General features: G+C 34.4%; 3 protein-coding genes across 7 annotated transcripts in view; 1 reads left to right on the forward strand and 2 right to left on the reverse strand.

The window, feature by feature from the left end:
- Positions 1 to 14,223, reverse strand: part of LOC119637749 (phospholipid scramblase 1) — a 28,471-nt gene extending 14,248 nt beyond the window's left edge. The window contains exons 1-3 of one of the 3 annotated variants that reach the window (XM_038033980.1): positions 14,033 to 14,223; positions 13,768 to 13,851; positions 13,549 to 13,707 (exon numbers count right to left, since the gene is read on the reverse strand). In XM_038033980.1, coding sequence (XP_037889908.1) covers positions 13,549 to 13,668 — 120 coding nt within the window. In that variant the 5' untranslated portion in view covers positions 13,669 to 13,707; positions 13,768 to 13,851; positions 14,033 to 14,223. Of the gene's footprint in view, positions 1 to 13,548; positions 13,708 to 13,767; positions 13,983 to 14,032 lie in introns of those variants that run through there. The other 2 variants (XM_038033979.1, XM_038033981.1) reach the window with 2 other exon arrangements.
- LOC119637747 (mediator of RNA polymerase II transcription subunit 25) lies at positions 225 to 7,305 on the forward strand. Of its 2 annotated transcripts, XM_038033977.1 has the most exons (3): positions 225 to 917; positions 4,796 to 5,242; positions 5,307 to 7,305. In XM_038033977.1, exons 1-3 carry the CDS (start codon positions 779 to 781, stop codon positions 7,199 to 7,201), a joined length of 2,481 nt encoding a protein of 826 aa, XP_037889905.1. In that variant the 5' UTR covers positions 225 to 778; the 3' UTR covers positions 7,202 to 7,305. The 2 variants fall into 2 exon arrangements, with proteins under 2 accessions (XP_037889905.1, XP_037889906.1); XM_038033978.1 differs by lacking the exon at positions 225 to 917 and having other exon boundaries at positions 4,625 to 5,242; positions 5,307 to 7,299.
- A 356-nt stretch (positions 14,224 to 14,579) lies between the features above and the next one.
- Positions 14,580 to 21,251, reverse strand: part of LOC119637995 (phospholipid scramblase 1-like) — a 60,518-nt gene continuing 53,846 nt past the window's right edge. Inside the window, exons 2-4 of one of the 2 annotated variants that reach the window (XM_038034502.1) lie at positions 15,290 to 15,726; positions 15,053 to 15,226; positions 14,580 to 14,978 (exon numbers count right to left, since the gene is read on the reverse strand). In XM_038034502.1, coding sequence (XP_037890430.1) covers positions 14,958 to 14,978; positions 15,053 to 15,226; positions 15,290 to 15,574 — 480 coding nt within the window. In that variant the 5' untranslated portion in view covers positions 15,575 to 15,726 and the 3' untranslated portion in view covers positions 14,580 to 14,957. Of the gene's footprint in view, positions 15,227 to 15,289; positions 15,727 to 18,607; positions 18,662 to 21,251 lie in introns of those variants that run through there. The other variant, XM_038034501.1, reaches the window with a different exon arrangement.

The raw sequence follows: 21,251 nt of genomic DNA on the forward strand, positions 1-21,251 counted from the left end.
ATAAATATATCTCAAAAATTGCGACCTGTAACTTATATACAAAATTATATGGACAGACAGACGGACAGACAGGCTTAGATCAATTTAGAAAATGTTTCTGAATCGATCGGTACAATAAGAGGTGGGTCTATCTTAAGCGCTTCTGGATGTTACATACGTCCGCACAAACTTAATATGTAAGGGCTTAGTTTATAAAATATTATAAGTTTCGCTATAAAAGAAATATTTTTTTATTTATTTTATATATTTTGTGAATAAATTTATGAAGTAGATTGCTCGTTTATATTGAAAACTCTACCGTGTTTGAGAATTGAACTCGCTACCGTTGCCATCAGTGTTAGTCGTGATCCTTTGCCTACCCGGTGGCTACATATGCGGATCTTTGTAAATTTGCAGTTTAATTTCCGTGGCGATACACAATTGAAGGAAAAACAATTAGGGAGAGGTTTTCTTTGGCAGCTAGACTATCTGCAAGCGATTTATTCTGCCGTAATGGTGTTTTTAATATCGAAAAATAAGTCCCATGGAAGCGTAGGTTATATACGATGCGGTAAAGACTCGAACCATCTTATAAATCAAAGCGAATTTAAGATCAAACAAGGGTGAGAGTGCATTGTTGAAATAGACGCATCACAAATGGAGCCCAATAAAATCGAATGCAACATATTTATGTTATTGTAATTTGCAAGACCTGTCTTTGGAATTCCTAATACAATTCTAATTGGTTCTAAATTATGTACAGACGCCCCTATTAAATGTTGTCGTTAACGAACAATTAATGTCATTGACAATTTTTAAAAATAAACAAGAAGAAAAAATTGCACAGAGGCTGTTGAATTCATTCGCATTTCATTCACACTTGATACAACACGTCATCTGTGCAAACGGCAGTTGGATAATTTTTGTGTTTTACCGGGGTTAGTGAAAAAAAAGAAAAAAAAAAGAAAATTTAAATATTTGAAAAAAGGAAAAAAAGGTTTAATAAACTAATAAAATAACCAAAGAAAACAATTTTAAAGGAAGAAAAGGAGGAAAGGAAGAGGAATCTCTCGTGAGAGAAAACTGAAAAAGCAACATATATATTAAATTTTTTGTTTTTTCGTTGTTTCGTTGTTTTTTCGTTCTTTTTTTTTTTGCGTTCCCCGTGATAACGACCAAAACATCAGCCCGTCTCCCTATGTAGACTGGGTCTGATCTTATAACTACTAATAGAGACTGTTTTGAAGATTTTTATATGAATGCCACTGGGCGCACCAAGAGATCGAGGATGGGTGAGAATAACCTTCTTTCATCTCCCAATGGAGTGGATAACGCAAATGCTTCAATTATGCCTAGTAAAGCGGCAGTCGACAAACCTTTTGGTTTGGGTGCTACGGCCAACCCAAGTCATGAGATCAATTTGTACGGTTGCCTTTTGAAGTGCAATTTCGTCGTTTTTGTCGAAACGTGCGCAGACACAGAAGGAACTCGCATCAATATTAACTCCAGTCCCTATTTTTATGATTAGTTGAAGGATTTCAACATGTATGGCTTACAAGAATTAAAACTTGGCAGCAGGGCAAGAACCAAACTGCTTTTCAGCTCTGCTGCCAATGCCAACAATTTTGTTACGAATAATGATTTTGCTAAAAAGAATTTAAAGGCGTACATATCGAGGTCCTTCACTGAGAGATTTGGAGTCATTCGAAACATCCCATGCACATACTGTGTCGATGATATAATTAAAAACGCCGTATCCGATATTCCGATCAAGTCCGCTGTCCGTTTTCAAAGAAGGAATCCCAACAACAAAGATGAGTGGATTTCCACGACCAGCATCAAAATTGGCTTCAAAGGAAGAGCCCTCCCTAAGTCAATAAAATTTAATTATTGTTGTCTGCCGGTTGAGTATTTTGTACCCACTTTAAAGCAGTGCTTTAAGTGCGGTAGATACGGTCACATGTCAAAATTCTGGAAAGCTAAAGGGAGCAGGTGCCTTAACTGTGGGAAGTCTCCGAAGTGTGTGAACTGTGAAACGATGAAGTGCTTGCCCTGTGGTTCAGTTGAATACAACACTCTCAATAAGTGTTGCCCTAACAGGGAACTCGAACCAAATATCAATAAGAGATCATTGCAATTAAAAATCTCTCGTATAAAGAGGTAAAAGAGAATTTTTCCGCAAATTATTTCGAATGTCTCGATGACATCACCTATGACGACAATTTCCCTCCGCTGGGAAACACGTCTGCAATTTCGACGGAGCATGATAGTCAAAATGCCAACAAAATGTTAACCAAAAATAAATATAATGCTGTCGTCAAAAGGAAATCGGTTCCTTTCAAATCTCCTCTCAGTTCACCCATCAAGCCTTCTCTCAATTCACCCCCCAAGCCATCTGGAACAAGTCTTCGGCGTCCGATAATTTCAAACAAATATTTGCGGTCCCCAGAACTTGAAAGATTAATTCTGGCGACTCAAGAGAGTATCCATCCGATGATCCCTCATAATCTTATTAAAGAATTTAAAAAAAAAATATCTGTCTGTGCCATTTCTTGCCCCGTTCAAGCACCCAGTACTACGAGAAAATCCGCTGGGGTTCTTTCTCAAGTTTTAACATGATATCCTTTTTACAATATAATATTTAAAGTGTCCGACGTAACCTATCGTTTTTGGATTTTTTCTTAAACTCAATCAAGGTTGATTTCTGCATCTTAAGTGAAGTTTTTGTGAAAGATGAAAATTGTTTTGAAGTTAAGGTTTCGAATTATGCCTTAGTCACCAAATGCCAAAATGATGGCTACGGCGGTGTAAGTATATTAGTTAAGAAAAGTGTCAATTTCAGACGTATTCCCTATAATCTAGTATCATTAAAACCATGAATCTGAAACCGAATCTTTTCATAGCATCATGCTACTTTCCACCCAGTCTCGATGTGCAAACCTCTCGTGATGAGATTCAGAGATTATGTGGCTTTCTTGACGGTGAACAAAATGTAATTCTAACTGGAGATTTCAATGCAAGACATTGCTTGTATGGCGATCAAATCTCGACCAACAAAGGCAAGATCCTTGTAAATGCCATCAATTCCAGCAGTTTTAGTATCTTAAATAATGGCAATACTACCTTTCACTGTAACCGGAGTGGTCACGCGGCGAGCAGTGTCTTGGATCTAACTTTCTCAAATTTAACCATTTTATCTTTCAACTGGAACACGTCCAACGTTTCCATTGGCAAAAGTCAGCACTCTCCCATTTTATTCCACAGTTGTAACAATTCCGTTAAGAAAACAGAAAATTTCATTTCACGCAACTTCGTTATGGACCGTCTGTCTAAAATTGATCTTCCTTCTGATTTATCATCAATTCAAAGTGCCTTTCAATCTGTGATCAGGTCTGCTAGAACCAACTTTCTTGACATTGAGTTCTTCTCACTTATACCTTGGTGGAAGTCTTCCCTGTTAACGTTAAGTTGTTAAGCGGTTGTGCTGTATGGTATGACCATGATAATAAAAAATACTTGGATATGTTTAAGTGTCAATCCGATTACAATACCTCTAATTCCTTTTAGTAGTCTCAGTAACACACCCTTTTCATTGCATGAGTTAATGTATATTTTACATTCCAGAAAGAGAGCTACTACTGCAGATTGTGATGGAGTCAAGTAAGACATGCCAGAGCACTGTCTGGAGGAAGCCTTAGCATTCTCTTGCATGCAATTAACAGCTGCTGGTCCATCAACTTTATACCCTCAGATTTGCGATGCATCAAAGTAATTCCCATTCCTAAGGCAGGTGAAGACTTAAATGATTTAAGTAGCTTCAGACCAATTTCACTGACATCTGTATTCATAAAGACTATTAACCTCATGGTTAAGGAGTTATTACGGCCGCTCTTTTCTTTGTTACGTTTTGTACATGATTGTGACCAAAAATTACGACAGTTTATTTTCTGGACATATAAGCCACAAATTTATTGGCTTAATCCATCTGCATTCAACATACCAAAAAAAAGGCTGATGAATTCTTCAGAAATAATTGTATAAAACTCTTGATCAAGCCGCTTACAATTTCTTGGATTGTATTTCTTTTGGTACGCGTGGGAAATCTTCCTTTATCTGCCTTTAATGCCAGTTAGCGTTCCCTTCTCTTGAATACACACTCAAATTGTATACTTGATACTGATATAATGTAATGTCATCAAAAATGTCGCAATGCCTTGACAACTTCCGTCTTGCAAGTGTCAATAGCATATGTGCAAAAATGGGATGATTTGGTTTGTGTCTTGCACAAGTTTTTAGAACATACATAATGTAGTCGAACAAAATAAAAAATTACAACTCTGCGCAATGATTGTTGTGTTTGCTGATATATCTTTTCCAACAAAAATTATTTTTCAGTAATTAATTACTTTGGTTACCCTAAAAAAAAGAAATGAATAAAGGAAAAAAAAAGTTTGAGCAACAAATAATTTCTTGATTTCTTCACTGGAAGTTTATACCATAAGGTGCCTTCAGAGGGGCTTTTACTGTATTCGCAGTTTTCTTAGTTTTACATTTGTATGTTTCACTCTGTAAATAAGTCGTCAACTTTTACAAACATTTAGTCATTTCACATTAGGCACTAGAGCGTAATATTTGATCGTAGGTTATTATTATAATATTTAATGGTTTAGTTTAAGTGTATAAAAGTGTGTAAACGCAGATAAATTGAATTCGTTTAATTGAATAATACATATAATTTTTTTTATAAAAAAAATTTTTTTTTTGATTTTACATCACGAAATGGATATTGAGACCCTGACGGATATTGTGTTTGTAGTTGAAGGTTCAGCTGCAAATGGGGCCTACATTAATGAATTGAAGACTAATTATATTGTGCCAACGTTAGAAAACTTCAGCCAAGGCCCTATAGACGATCGCGAGTACTTAGTATCCGATAGACATTCGACACAATACGGTATAGTCTTTTACCGCACCGCTGCTAATCTTTTAGAAACGACTTGTTGCACTTTCGGACCTTTCACTTCTCCACAAAAAGTCGTTGAGATTTTTGAACGGTTGCCTCTAGTTGGTGGTGGTATGGAGTCATGTGCAAATTTAGCGGAAGGGTTTGCCACTGCTCATGTGTGTTTCGAAGATATGAAGGAAACTAGAGCTCCTTTTATAGAAGGATCAATGGCATTGCAAAAACATTGTGTCTTGGTGTGTAATAGTCCACCATATTCTATACCTGTTACGGAATGCTGGAAATTTGCTGGAAAAACAGGTAGGTGGTTTACTTTCCCATTACAGTAATGTTCTTGACTTCCTTTATTTTGCTTAAATTATAGTGGAGCAGTTGGCCACTTTATTTCATGAACGTAAAATTTATTTATCAATTATTGCTCCACGTAAAATGCCAGTTTTGTATAAACTTTATATGAAAGCTGATGGTGACCAACCTTTAACAGCGAAAAATTATGCTAAAAACATACGTCATTTGGTGCTTCTAAAAGGTTACCATCTTAAGGAAAGGCCACAAAGTCCTAATGGAATTATGGGTACAAATCAGGCTTTGCAAATGTCTGGAACTCAGCAACATCCAAATGCTCAACAAACAGGCCAAAATGCTGGAATAGTTATGGATGGCAATCACGCTTCATCTCAACAACAACAGCAGCAACAATCAGCTCAAGTGGGTGGTATGAATCCTAATCAACAGCCTGGCAATCCCCTCAGTCAGCAAATGTTGCAACAGCAGCAATTTTCAGCCCAAAATTCTCAAAATCCAATGCAAAATCCTAACTTCCAACCCCAAGGAAATCGGTGGATCTTTGCAACAAATCAACAGCAGACACAAAACCGACCACAGTTTATTGGTGGATCGAACAGTGGCGTCGTGGCTTCAATGGTTAACGCACAAAGCTTGGCGGGACAAAATCCTAACTCCGCCTTGATATCGCAACTTAGCGCTCCACCGAATCAAAATATTAACCCCATGTTACAACAGCAGCAACAAATACGCATGCAAATGTTGAATCAACAGCAACAACTTCAACAGCTACAACAAGGGAACATGCATTCGGGATCGGGAACGTCAAATCAGATACCAACAAGTGCACCAAATCAAGCAAACACCTCCGTACCAGTGCAGCAACATCAACCAGGAACTAGTTCCGATCAAACGGTAATGCGAGAAAAAATCTGGTCTGGCACTTTGGAATGGGTTGAAAAACTTAAAACTGATCAACCAAAAATTACACGTTCAATACAGTGCACGGTTACTTCAAGTATCAAGGATGGTGAGCCTGAAATCAAAGCTATAAATTGGCCTCCCAAAATGTTTATGCAGTTAATGCCAAAGCAATTGGTGGGAAATATTGGTGGAGGTTATTTTAAGGAATCTAAAACTGTTGTCTTCAAACCTCAACCGTGCGAAGCATCTGAAAGTTTGGCGAAAAACATGACACAACTTTTTGCTGGCTGTGTACACTTTACTACACCAACCAATATGCCAACGTGCGATATTAAAGTTCTCATCTTACTTTATACTGCGGAAAAAAACGCATTTCTCGGTTTTATACCAAATAACCAAGCGATGTTTGTTGAACGCTTGCGAAAAGTTATACAGCAAAAACAATCGATGGGCATGCAACAATCAGCAGTAACAGGAAACATACAACAGCAACAACAGCAGCAACAAATACAGAATGCGATGACAGCGCAGGTACAAAACCCATTGCCATCTAATGTACTGAACGCTCAGCAACAACAGCAAGATACGCAGCAACAACAACAACAGCATTACAATCAATATGCTACAAGTCAACAACAAATAAATATGCAAATCGGTGGTCCCATAGGACCCAGCCCTCAATTGGGCGCAGGGGATCAAGTAGGCACTGGCAATCCAATTCAGCAACAACAAATAGCAATGATGCAACATCAGAGAGGAGCGATGATGGGAACTGGACCCAATAATCCACAACAGCAAATACCTCCACAGCATGCACTACAGCAGCAGCAACAGCGCATGGTGCGACCCATGATGAGCAACAATCCTGGGTTAAGACATTTGCTACAACAGCAATCCACGCCGGGACAACAATTTCGTCCGCAAATGAGCGCAGTTGGAGGGCAAGGCGTGTCTATAGGTCCGGGTATGGGCCCTAATCAAATAGGAAGCGGTCCTGGTGGTTCTGGTGGACCTAATCGGCCTTTTGAGGAAAATTTTGAAATGTATTAAAATTACTTAAGAAAATAAAATCAAAAACCACAATTTCATGAAATGGACTTAGTGCATATACATAATAGCAACTGAACACATCTCTAGTATGATATACAGCTGTATTAAGCGTTAAGACTAAGTGCTCTTAATCATAATAGTGTTCTGAATTTCTGAATTCCTATAGATTAAACTACAAAAATGTTGTTTGCACCTTAAATGTCGTTTTTATGTGAAAGAATTTGTCACAATTTTGGTCATGCACCACGGCAATGCCTCTTCTCATACTCCATTAGTTCTTTGAAACTTTTTCAGGTGGAATTCAGCTCGTGCAGTTTCGTAGCCGCCATACTGCCTCGAATTAGATCCGTGTAACTACTAGTTATTCTCAAATATGACAAAAATCCACTGTTTTAGATGGAAGTAAAAATTGCTTGTTTGAATAAATTCTCAAAATTTATATAGCCTTCCTTTGATCATAGTACTATGGAAACTAAAATCATAACGGCTACACCATGAACTGGCATAACATAAAAAATGAACTTGAATAGTGTGAAAAACTCCCTTAAAAAGGCAACAAAACAAAATTTTATATCAACTTTCACTGAAATATGAGAGAAGAGATCCTGCTATCACTAAATACTTTGATCAAAAAGAACCGATTCGAGCTTGTTTGATTAAAAAGTTCGTTTCAATTAATCGGTCGACTTTATTTGTTTATTATTTAAAGACGTTCAGATGGAAATTTACAAGATGCATATTATCGTATGGCAATGTTCGTACGATTAACGTCCGTTTGCTTTGTGATATGATCATTAAGATTTCTCGGCCTTGTTGAAAAAAAAAGAATCTAATTCTAATATTCTTTCGGTTACTTTCGTCAGGGTGAATGGAATCGGCTCATTCATATATCCACGGATAACTAACGAAAACAGATAAGCAAAAAAGGAATTTTTCCCACAATTGCCGAGAAAACTTAATATATGTACATATATCTGAGAAGAGATCTTGTAAACAAGGTTTTTAATTAATTATTGGTTGTGGCCGTGTCGAATAAAGATATGTGTACAGTTTTCGTATAACACTTTTATTCGCTTGATATCAAAAGACTAAAAGCGCGAAATAAATACTGTACGCTGATTTTTCAATAAAATTGAACGTACGTTGTAAAAAATTGGGAAGGAGCACCCTCCAGATCAGTGCTGTTGAACAAATTTTACTACGAACAGTTCCATTTCGTTATACTCAAAACTCTTTTTCACAAACTTTGTGCAGACTTAAATCTAACTTTCAACCCGGAAAAATCAAAAGTCGTTCGCTTTGCTAAGGGTCCCAAAAAAATTTTTTACATTACAATCAATGGTATAAAAATCAGTCCGTCAGGCTCAAATGTCATCAAACTTCTGACCAACATTCACACCGGACTCCCACCTAGGAAAGCATTAAACGTTTACAAATCTATTGTTAGATCCAAAATTGAATATCCCTACTCTACATCGTGTAACGCTCCTGCGTATACATTAAAAAAAATACAAACCTTTCAACACTCAATCCTAAGACGTTGTACCGGTTTGTCCCCCTCAACACCAACATCAATTTTACGTTCCATCTCTTATGAACTCCCCGTTGCTAAGAGAATTTATCTTGTAACTGCAAAAGAGCTTCTCAAGGTAAAAATCTTCAAACCTGCCTTCTTTGACGAGGTCGCTTCCAGACACAATCATGTCATCAGTAGTTACTCTAACTGCTTCAAAAAATTCAGTAACATCTTCAATAAAGTTAACTCAATACCCTCCTGGAATAATATTATTCATGATAAATGCGTAGTTGAATTAAACTTACTTAATTCAATCACCAACTCAAAAAAAAATCGATCAGGGTCTTGTCTTCGAATCGCTTGTCTGCAAAAACTTAACCACTTCGTCGAAAATAACTTCAAAATATACGCAACGGATGGATCTATCAATTCGGACATCTCTAGTTTTTCAATTATTGAATACCCAAACTTACTTATAGGAAAATTTAAAGTTCTACAAGAACTATCATCCACTTTCATTGAACTTCTGGCCATCAGACAAGCAATCATCCACGCATCTGAAATTAAGCTGAAAAAATTTGTAGTTTTCTCTGACAGCAAATCTGCTCTAATTTTAATCAAGAACAAAGACCCATTCAATAAGTATGTCTTCGATATCTACAACCTTTTAAAAGACCCAAGTATTGAAAAATGCCACATCATCTGGATCCCAGGTCACTGCGGTTTTAGTATCAATGAAAAAGCTGACTTCCATGCTCGTCAAGCTAGGTTCGATGGTACAGTTTTGTCCATAAACTACCCCCCCCAGCGAAGCTTTTCTGCTAGTCAAAAAACTCATCATAAAAGAATGGAAAGATGAGTATCATGTTTTAGCTAGAGAAAAAAGTGACCGGCTGTTCTACAAAATTTACCCTTTTTTGACACCCACGCTTCTACCTAAAGGAAAATTCACAACATGGGAATTTAAAGTTCTTCACCGTCTTATGAGTAATCACACCTACGACAAGGTCTATTTTAAAATGATCAAAGTCTCCTCCTCTGACATCTGTGAGGATTGCAATATTACTGAGTCTGCCGAGCACCTTATTTTTGAGTGCAGGAGGTTTGAAATCCTTAGACAATCTTTCAGTATATTTAACCTGTATAACAATCTATATGAAATCTTTCGTGCTGGTAACTTTAGGCATTTGAAGCAACTGACTGCCTTTATCAAATCAGCTGAGTTTTCATTCTAATTTTACATTTAATATTTCTATTACAATCACGAATCGCCTACACTTTTTCTTTTATCGGCATTATTAGCCGGATCTTGACAGTACAGTAACAAGGACGGTGATTTATGGATTGACAGCGGAACAGAGCCTCTCATTGCGAACACTCTGCCACATCAGTCTACCTATGCTTAAATTTTTTCATCAATCGCTCTCAACTTCGTTTCTGGATTATGGATCTAACATTAACTTAACTGGTCCAATCCATCTCTAAACAAACAAAAAAAAAAAAAAAAAAAAAAAAAAAATACTCAAAACTTACGATATCTTTTACGATACGAACTTTGGCATATTGCGCATCAATTGATAATGACACCGTTGTCTAGCGATGCTTTTATTTCGTTGGAAAAAAACCATAATGTACCATACCCAAACCAGACAACATCTTCTGAATAATGCACCAAAAATCAAAATCAAAAAGCAAAATCATGCCAACGTTTTCTTTCCCATTATGCTCGTATTATTCACTACGAATTGGACTCAGAAAGTCAGTAAAGAGTATTATTTAAATATCTTGGGGCATGTGCATGAAAATGTTCATCAAGAAAAATTCTCACACTTTTTGTGTATTGATACTACGTCATTCCACTTAGTTATTGCATCATATTTAACTGTTTGTGAACACGCAGTTAATCTCATCTCTACGAAATAATTTTATTTTTTTAAATATTTTCAAATTTTATGTAAACCTATCAAATTATGAATCTGGAAAATTAAAAATACGTTTCGCTTCACATTAAGTGGTACATTATGATAACTTTTCTATATATATTCTAATTTAATATAAACACATTATTATTGACTATGTGCTTGCTCCTATGTAAACTTTTTTCTTTTAATTAAGAAATATTTTTTGAAAAAATAAAAAAAAAATTATCGAATAATAATTTCATGAAAAAACTGTGCGAAATTGAAAACTTTGGGGATTGAATATTTTCTGTAGAGGGTTATCTTTAAATGAAAGGCCATAGGAGGAAGTCAAGTTAAGTATGCAGGCGAAAGCCGAACTGTTCGTAATCATTTGCGTACTCGTCTATTTACTACTGCAAATAAAATATGGAAAACTTTGTGCAGTCTTCTCGAAGTTACACAAGGACTTTTTTCAACAAAGCTGAACGAACCGGGTCGTTTGTGTCAATGCATAAGTGAACAAAATGGTTTCAACAGCACATAAATTGAGAGTTCCTACGTTTAAGCTGTTCCATGATATTTGCTGAATTCCCCTAAGATTTCAATAAGGCAAACAAGTGGCGATACAAGAATATTAAAATTATTGCAAAACGTCAACATGGAAGACAGTTCAGTTAATGCAAAAGAAGAAATTGAAGATCATGAGATCAGAATGTCAAAATTTCGCCCTATCACTCAGCAATGAAAAAAATCCTATAGCTTAAGTGCTTAAGCTTAAGCTTAGCAAATGGCGTCAAGCCAAATAAGTGCTCTTTGACTTGGGATCATAACTTACTTTAGCAGTACGCTCCAACCTAAGAATATGGATGTCATTATCGTAACTCTTTCAAGAATCCAAGTTGGACGGAAGATGCATGAACCATTCATTAGAAACTTCACAGGAATAAAAAGTGCAAAGACAGATATGCTGCTTATCTGAAGAAATCCTCTGTACGGCCTAAAGCAGGCCAGTAAAATTTGCATCAAGAAGTTGGATAGTGCGTTTCAGAAAATTTATGACAAGTAAAGATATATAGATGGCAAGAATTTGGATACTTCCATATTCAGATGCGATAGGCAACATTTTCTGTGCTGGTTAAATAGATCGTCCCGATATTACATTTGCAATACGGGACCTATCCCGAAAAAGGACATTGCAAAATTTTTGGAAATGTTGAAAGATCGAAAGAAGCAAGTAATTACAAATTACAACTTAACAGTATTCAATGTGAAAGGGTGTCGCCCGAAAACCGAAAGCGATTTGGATACGCTTCCGAATTCCATGCATTTCTCATGTCATCGATATCTACGAAGTAATTAAATTAACTAAAATTCCTTTTGCTAGTGAGCCTTGGCAGTTGCGTCGCAATCATCATTATCATTTGAACAATTTGCTGACAGGTCCCAATTTTTTAACAAAAAGTGATATAAAGGTGATAATAAGAGTGATAAAAGCACTGAAGCAACACAGAATGCCACTTATTGTCCACTCTTCAAACATATTGATATTCGTCATTACTTTAGAAAGAATTATTGCATCTGAAAAAACTTAACGTTGCATATTTAAAGACCCGTGATGGAGGCATATACAGTGAATGATCCGCTTACCTTGAAAAGACATTTAAAATATTTGGAATTGTTAATATAGTTTAATGGGGGCGTTAGTGGAGAAAATTGGAAGTATGATTACAATGGATCAGGTGCAATTTTTTAAAATAAAATTTCGTTACACTTTTCAATATAACTTGTTGCTGCGCCAATATTAATATTTGCTGTAAGTTAAATTTCTTTCTCTTAGCTAATATATTCAGTTTTCGAAACAGTATGTGTTACGTTAGCAAACGGCAGAGACGTAGATATGGCGAAGCCAATCCAAAAATATATGTGCCCCATGATGCATATTTACACACATATCGATATGTCTAATTACAAAAGTAAAGGTAAATTTACCAACTAATTGTCCGACTTCTTTGAAAATGGGAGTAAGGTTAATTAATAGTAACCATCTTAATTCTATAAACTGCACAATTTATTCGCATTCGTAATAAACACTTGAAAGTTGGTAACCAATTCGCAATTAATGAGAGTAATAATTTAATTATTTTGTCTGTTGTAAATATGTATGTAGAGCAGAGCCATTCTTGCATTTGAAATTTTAAATGATTTTGTCAAATAATTGATCAAATTGATGATTGATAGTTTAGTGCGTACGTTGACTTGTAAACTAAAATCGTATTACTATTTAATAGCTTGGATATTGCAGAATGTTTTTCTTTTTAATATAATATGTAATCATTAACTGGGAATACATCCGCCTGAGTAGCCGAAGGCGAGGAATTTCGACTAGCCAGTCAATGGTCGTGGGTTCGAATCCTTAAGCGCGGTAGAGTTTTCAATAAAAGCCGATGGGCTTAGATGCCTAGTGCTTTTAAGAGTTTAGTCTTTGTATTTATTTTTCTGGCGAAATTAATAATAATAATAATAATAATAATAACTGGGAATACTTTTGCAAGTTTCAACAGTCTTCCGTAACTTTTGCCTGCAAGCGAATTGAAATTACCGTCGAATGCCAAATAAACTGTCGCTGATCAAATGTATATAACGCTTTAAGGATATTTAATCCGTATCTTTACTTATTGCAAACGAAAAGATTGATTTAATATTTTGGTAGTAAATATAATAACACAATAATACATAAATCAGTTAATCAGTTAATCGTTAGATCCTAAGCAATTTGAGAAAATTGAGTAGAACGATCAATAATATCACAAACAATTATCTTACTCAGCTTATTCGAGAAAAAGGGGGCGGTTCTGATAAACTTGTAATTTACTTTGAGCGTCAATGTATTTTGTTCGAATTTAAAATGATATAAATTTTAAACTACTTACATGATTCATAGGCAAAGCGTTGGGCATATTATATGCATGACCTGGAGGAGCCGTAGGATATTCACTCCCATATCCTGGTGGCACATAACCGCCTTGGTTTATATTGTTCATTGGTGTCATTTGAATGTTTATTTAAAAGCAGGATATTATTTATAATAACTACAAGAGAAATTTAATTTTAAATTTGATTACATTAAGAGAAATAGATTTTATTATTACAAAATATTTGTTAGAAAGCAACACAATCTCGTACACATGTGCGATATACAAATTGACGACGACGACGTCACCGTTTATTTTTTCCTAAAATAATAAGTAATACGGAATCATCGATAAAGAAACACTGAATCACTCTTGGCTGACTTGCAAGAATATTAGGGTGTTCGTTATTAATGTTTATTTCTTTACACTTCTTGCTTTTACCACAAATTTTCATATTGATAATCCAGACATAATTTACTATCAAATTGACATTTTTGTTTACCTTCCCTTTTACAAGCGCATATGCATATGCATAATATTTACATTAATGATTTCCACAATACGAACTGTAAAAATTGTTGTTCGTTCTCAGTTGTAATGAAGACGGCATCGAGAATTTTTTGTTAAATATAGAACGGCTCCTAAATTATTTTAAACGCGAGATATAAGCAACAGTTTCAACTAAACTCTAAAAAGTAAGCAAAAGACATATGATTCTGACATTTTGTTATAATACAACAAATGTTTGCTTACTGAATGAAAGATAACGAAAAATAACTTCTTCCCATTGGCCAAAACACAATGAATAAACGCAATTAAAAGTTCCGCTTTTCTAAATTTTATGTTCATCAAATGCTTCGATAAATTTCGGCGAAAATAGCCTATGAAGGAATATATTATAATTGAAAAGAAGTTTTATTCATCATATTCATAATTCATCTTTATTTCACGTACTTACTGCTTACACATTTATTAATTTTATTGGCGTAAAAATATATTTTTAAGTAGTCTACAGTTATTTACGAGTAAAATGAGCAAAAAAACTAAATTTTTTTGGCTTTTGAAAGTAAAGTTTTTTTCTTAGTTCGGTGTACTGTGGATATGTCTTTTTACTCATTATTTCAATAGTAATACGCTTTTTCTCCGAATTTGAAAATGATTCCATCATCATATTTACAGCAGACGGACATCATTAAATCGATTCAGACATTTTTAATTTTATGGAAAGTAAACATTCTACAATGAGTGCAGCACCTAAAATCAATTTTTTGTAAAGCGAGAAGACCGTCACTAATCTTCTATATAAATTTCAGCTCATCGCATATTCAACATTATTTATTCAAAATTAGTTCATTTTTTTCTTAAAGAATTTTTTTGATATATTTTTATATAACGTGTTATACATACGATGAGGATGTTTGAAGTCATTACTCATAGAACATATAATTCTGAAACAAAAACAGAAAAGAACATAAAGCAAAACCAAGAATAATTATATGATCAGTATAAATATTCGACTTACTATAAGAAAAGCTGCACCTAGAATCAATAATTTTTCATGCACACTTAGTGGTATTTCGAAGACAATTCCACAAACTTCAGCATCAAAAATCGCTTGCGCATTTTCATCATCGGGTAAAGATCCAGGCCACTGCTTCCTGATTTCTGCCGTTTTTTGGCCTTGAAGTGTGTCAATCTTAAATGTGTACGATTTGTATTTATGGCGACCGGCTAACTAATTTTTGCATAACTTTCTTACTTGAAAAACTACATCTCCGCGGCACGAACACGTAAAAAATGGGCCTCGAACACGCATCACAATATCACCGTCTTCACTTCGTATGCGAAAGGCTGTTCTAATTAATGACCATTTTTGTTCAATTACGCCGATCAGACAACCGTTCGGATAAAATATTATCAATTTTTGTAAACAACAAGGTAAGCACCAATTTTTCAATCGAAACGGCCGTTGCATACAAAATATTTCCTTCTGCTCATTTAGGTCCACCACTACTAGAGTGTTTGAGTAGGCCCAACTTGACATATCAAACCCATAATAAATAATTTCATGTTTTTCATTCAAAATTTCATACTTGGTCGCTGTTTCAAATTTAGCAATAACTTCGAAGAAGCCTATTAAGCGCTCAATATAAATCTTTTTAGCTTTTGCAATGAACTCCAATGCGGTAGGAATACCTAAGAAGAAATATTAGAAATCAGCCGTTATATAAGAAATATTACGGATGTCTATATTGCGGCACAATAATAAATATCACAACAAAACATATGAATATATATAATAAATCACCTCGCTTCATTCCTATTCTATATTCTCTGCGCGTATGTTATCATATATATTTTTCGGGAATACAAAAATAATTATGAGCTTTCAAAATTGAAAGACAAATTTTTTAAACACTGTCTCAATTTTCGACATTTACTTGTAAAAGAAAGGAATATAAAAAATAAAAAATCAAAAACATTTTGGTTACTTTGCCCTTATTTTTAATAAGATATATCTAATTTTCAGTTTTGCTAACAAAATTAGGCCAGAAGTTCAAAAATAATTCGCAAACAGATAATTTAAACTCTGCTCTATGTATGGAAAAAGAATTGAAAATCTGGCAATGAGAGGCTCATAGCAAAATTTGACAAGATTGTATTCTTTCGGAATTTTTTGAAATGAAAACAAAATGGTAATAAATGCGTCCGAAGGTATTTAACATATAGCGAAAAAAACAAAGACGCAGCTCCCGAAACTAGATTTCCAAAATTCTAGAAGTAATGCCAATTAGTTTGAAACGGAACGTGAGCTCTAGTCCATATAAAAGTGAAAGAAAGGCAGAGTAAAATAGCTATGGAGCTTTCGAAAGCAATCTTAACGATACAAAGGCCTAGAATACTTAAACAATACAAACATTCGAAATTAGAAAATGTATAAAGAAAAATTAAAGAAAGAATTCAAAGTATACAAATCAAAGCAATCAAATGCATCGAAATCCTGTAAATATTCCAAACCGCACCAATCGATGCATTTGGCAAAAGCGTTCTGCTACCCAAAAAAAAAAAAAACCTTCAGAGGCCATACAAAGTATGTACATTTTTGATTAGTATAAAAATCTGAATCGATATAAGCATGTTTGCCTACCCGTCTGTGCATTATCTATGGCAAATATTCTCCTGTTTGTAAAAACCAAGTTATTGGGTTGCAAATTGTAAAAGCTTCGTTGAATCTGAATACAATCACATTTGACATAGTTGGTTGTAGTTTATACGTTTTTATACGCCGTAGAATTATAACAAAGTATGTTACAATTCTTGCGACCGATCACCCTAATTTTGACGAAGCCGAATTTAAACTACCTCTACACCCTCTACACGCTGCACGCCACTACTAAAATGTCTTTCTCCCTATTTTCTGATATCAATTCTCAATCCATTATTAGCATTAGCAATGCTTGAGCGAATTATGAATGGAATGTTATTAATTAATGGTCGTATCGATCTTTTCGATCCTATGATGCTGTTTATGATTTCTTTTTGGCTATAATTTATATTTATAAATAAGCATATAGTAATTAGGGATATTGAAATATGTAGAAAAATTATTGATCATAAAAATAACAAGCAACTTATGCTTCTTGCTGCCTTTCTAATTTCAACTAAATAATATATGCTTCATGTGTATAATGCTTTCGGACAATCTTTTTTTTCCTCTCTTCTATTGGTTACGGAACAGGCAGTTTCATTTTCTTTTGATGAACAAATAAACAAGCGAAATACATTATTAAAGAATCAAGCGTAATAATGTTTTGCGGAATGCGAATTCAACTTTATTAAATTCTTATGACACTTTACAGAAATTCGCAAATTCGCAAATAAACAACGAAAACAAAAAGAAAAGAATGTTATGCTAATTTGAATATTTTTTATATTATATAATTTTAAGGGTTGGTTTATAAATTCGCTTGCAAAATTGCAAGTGCCCTTGACGCTGTACTATCCCAACACTTATCATTACGCTCAGGCCATACCAAACTAGCAATAGCCTTCTCCCTCTCCTCTAGTGGATGTCCATAGTTAATTTGATAACCGAGAAGGGAGAAGTTTGAAATGTTGGAAGAGAAACCAGACTCTTCTATATAAACAGTTATGGTGAGATCAGCTAGCACCGACTGGATATCGTCTGGAGAGATTTTATCATAGGTACTGATGATGGAGTCATTTCCAAATACTAAAATGTCATTTATATGCAAATCGCACCTAAGAGCTGCATAAGTAAGGAGAACGTAGTTACAAATGCTCCCTACAAGTTGTGTAAAATAACTACCACTAGCTAAACCGGATCTTTTCATATAACGTTCACCATTGCACATCTGGATATTAGTATTTATTCAATACTTCTTCACAACTTGAAACATCCTAATTAAGCTTCTAAGTATTGGGACTCCATGATCTTCATACTTCTTGAAATTTAAATTTGCAACCAATGTATCAAATGCAACTTCAATAAGCCAAGCTGGTAATGACTTATCAAGTTTCTTAAAATCAATTCCTAAGAATCGAAAGCCTTTAGATGATTGAAATATTCGTTTCCTCCAGCTCCGGTTTCAAAACCATAGGCAAGAGGGGTTCTATGTTGTTCATATGCACGAATAAGCGGTAGTGCAAATGCCTCTTCTCCAAAAGTGACGGTTGCTGGATACCCCCAGACAGCACGGACTTTTGTTTGGCAAGATCTGTATATATATGAACTCACATAAGCACAGCTTCTCGGGTAGACTAATATTTTCATCGCATTTTATTTTTTGCCAGAAATACATAATCTTATTGATAGCATATGAGTCTTTTCTGACATCATTCTTAGTTCTATAAACGAGTTGTGACCAGTGCAATCCAGGTTATGATGACTAGATAGGCAGGTCTTGCTTACAAACATCATTTAACTACAACAAAGGTACTGATCTCGAGCTGATAGCACTTCGATTGTCAATGAATTGATTTCAAAAATCAGCTGTCATCCTCTTAACAATAACATTCTCTAATGAAATACGTTTTAGAATTTCGTTTAATTTACCTTTTCGCTTTTAATAGATGATTGTAGACAGTTTTTTTTTTGGAATTAAAAAATATTTCCTAAAGAATTTTAGATTTTGACTAGAGTGAAGCTACATTTGAAGTTTGAACCGGTCTTCAATCAGTTAAAAATTCAGTTACGTTGGTGGATACGTTCAAGCGGCTGCCATAAAAACAAGCTTTCATAAAGTCGCTGCCCTGTCATTTTATTCGCAGACATTTTTAAACTATATATTCCTGTATATTATTTGATCTTTTGTAAATTAACACCAGCACTTTCGTACTCATAACATAACAGACACTACGCTTTAAACTAAAATAAAAGAAAAAGTAAATTTCCAACATTTGCTCCCTTATCACAATAAAATTTAAAAAAATGTTACGAAAATTTTAACAACCCGGAGATAAAAGAAAAGAAAAATTGGTGGTTATGCATCTTTTTTGATAATATCGAAAAGGAGTAAGCAGTCTATGCCTAACCTAAGTTAAGTGAAACAAGCTGCTTTTGTTAAAATGTTTTCAACTTCAAGTATAAAATTTTAGTATAACTGAAGCAATGACATGGACGACTTTGTAAATCGTTAGGCAAATTCAATACGAAATTCCTCATGAACTTTTGCTTGTCGCACAAGATTTGATTTACTCGAGGATCTCGGAAATCATTTCATAAATAACTTCCCTTTTTTTATCAAACATTTATTTTGTTTTCAGTGAATAGCAAAAGTATTCAACCTTTTTTCTGGAAAAAAGAAAATGAGATATGAATAAAAAAAACTTTTCTAGAAACGTTGTAAAAGACTTGAATATAGAACGTGTATGCAGAACAGAGACAAAATATTAAACAAGACTTTTCAGACTCAAACTCAATCAGAATCGAAAATTTGTTTTGTTCTGCTTCCTTGAGTTTTTCTTCGCGTTTATTAAAAGTTGAGGCATTTTTATTATTCATGTGTATGAACATGTGTGAATTAGTTTCCACGTCGGGGAAATTTTTCATTATAGAAGATATTTACGAGTGCAAACATGTATGAAATAGATTCCATGTCGGGGATATTTTTCACGGTAGAGGATTGCATTTATTGAAAACAACTCTGTGTTTTCTGTGCTCTCGCCATTCTCAACAAAAGGGAATTCTTATTAGAAACCGATGTAAAGAGAAAAACCAGATGGCGGCCATTCAAACTCATTTCGGTACAGGTTTTGGCAACAAAAATGCATGGCAAGCGCACCGAATTGCTTCTTCGGGTTGTTGAGAGTGTATATTGATGTTATTTTCACGAATATCTTCACGTATTAGCAGTAGCGAGACCTTACCCCTTTCGAATCCCTCGCAGAAAGGTCTGCTAGGTAGAGTGAAGGCCTTGGAGCTTCAAACTTTTGTCCAAAACTTGTGCTTTTCCGAGAAGCATGATTCGTTCAATCAGGAACGAAATATATGAGGTATGGAAATTAAACAACGTAGACGATTTCTTTTGAATTTGAAATATAATATTTTCAAATTAAAACGTTTAAGTAACTCCTTTGCTTTGTTCAGCTGTGTCCATTCTGCTTCCTCTAAACTTTTGTTTTTCTTAATTCTTTGTTTCATTATTCAATCAAATCTTATTTTTAATTTTTTAATTATGGTTTTTCAAATAATTGGGTGTTTACATTCATGTGGATTTCTTTCTTTTTACTTCGTAAACCATATGTTACTTACTTACATTTGCATCGGTTTCTTTATTTTTCTTGTCAAATAATATGGTAACGTCGATTGTCAAATAATATGGTTTATTGTGTTTACTACTTGTAAAGGACATAAGACCTAATGGGGCTGACACAATGCGGCATCATTTTCGTTTCCGAGTTAAAACTTTCAACTTGTAAACAACATATTAGTTTACAAAAAATGTAAACAAAAACATGTTATGTTGGAAACAAAGAAAAAACGGCGTAAACATGCACAACAAAAAATAACGATTTTGTTAATCTTCATAATCTGCTTAAATTTTATCACACCGTCTAGAGCTCCTTTGAGTATTAACTGATCCATCATTTGGAAACTTAATGGTCTTTATTGTTTGTTTTCCATTTCTTTCAAAATAATGCATGATGTATACAAAAATTGCAAGTTATGTACATTACTGTAAAAAAAAACGTAAAATAAAAAAACGACCATCGTTCTTCTTGTATTTTTTTTTTGTTTTATTTGTAAGCACACATGCAAAATCTTATGATTTGTCAGTTTCCATAGTTTTATAAAAAGTCGGCAAAGTTGGAGTCCCAATCCGAAAATAGGAATAACGTCTCATTGCGTCAACCTCCTAATGTCGGCGGTTCGACCACCAATTTGTCGCAAAACGTGGAGGTGGACTCGTGGGTTCCATACACTACTAAAAATGGCTCTGTAGGAGAAAAGTGGACACTTTGAATTACATTTTTGTCAATAACTTACGATGTAACTATGTATGTTGACTTTTCACATATGCTTGATTATATTCTTCAAATTAAACGATTTTTAATATGATCATTCGTTGAATGTCTTATACATGGCTTAGGGAATGCACTGGAAGTTACCCTTGAATCGTTGGTACATTTTACACTAATTATTAAAATTGCATAACAAAAAAAAAATTATTATGGTTTTCTTTCGATCAGCTTACACC

This window comes from Glossina fuscipes, unplaced genomic scaffold, assembly GCF_014805625.2.
Source record: "Glossina fuscipes isolate IAEA_lab_2018 unplaced genomic scaffold, Yale_Gfus_2 61, whole genome shotgun sequence".
NCBI lineage: Eukaryota > Metazoa > Arthropoda > Insecta > Diptera > Glossinidae > Glossina > Glossina fuscipes.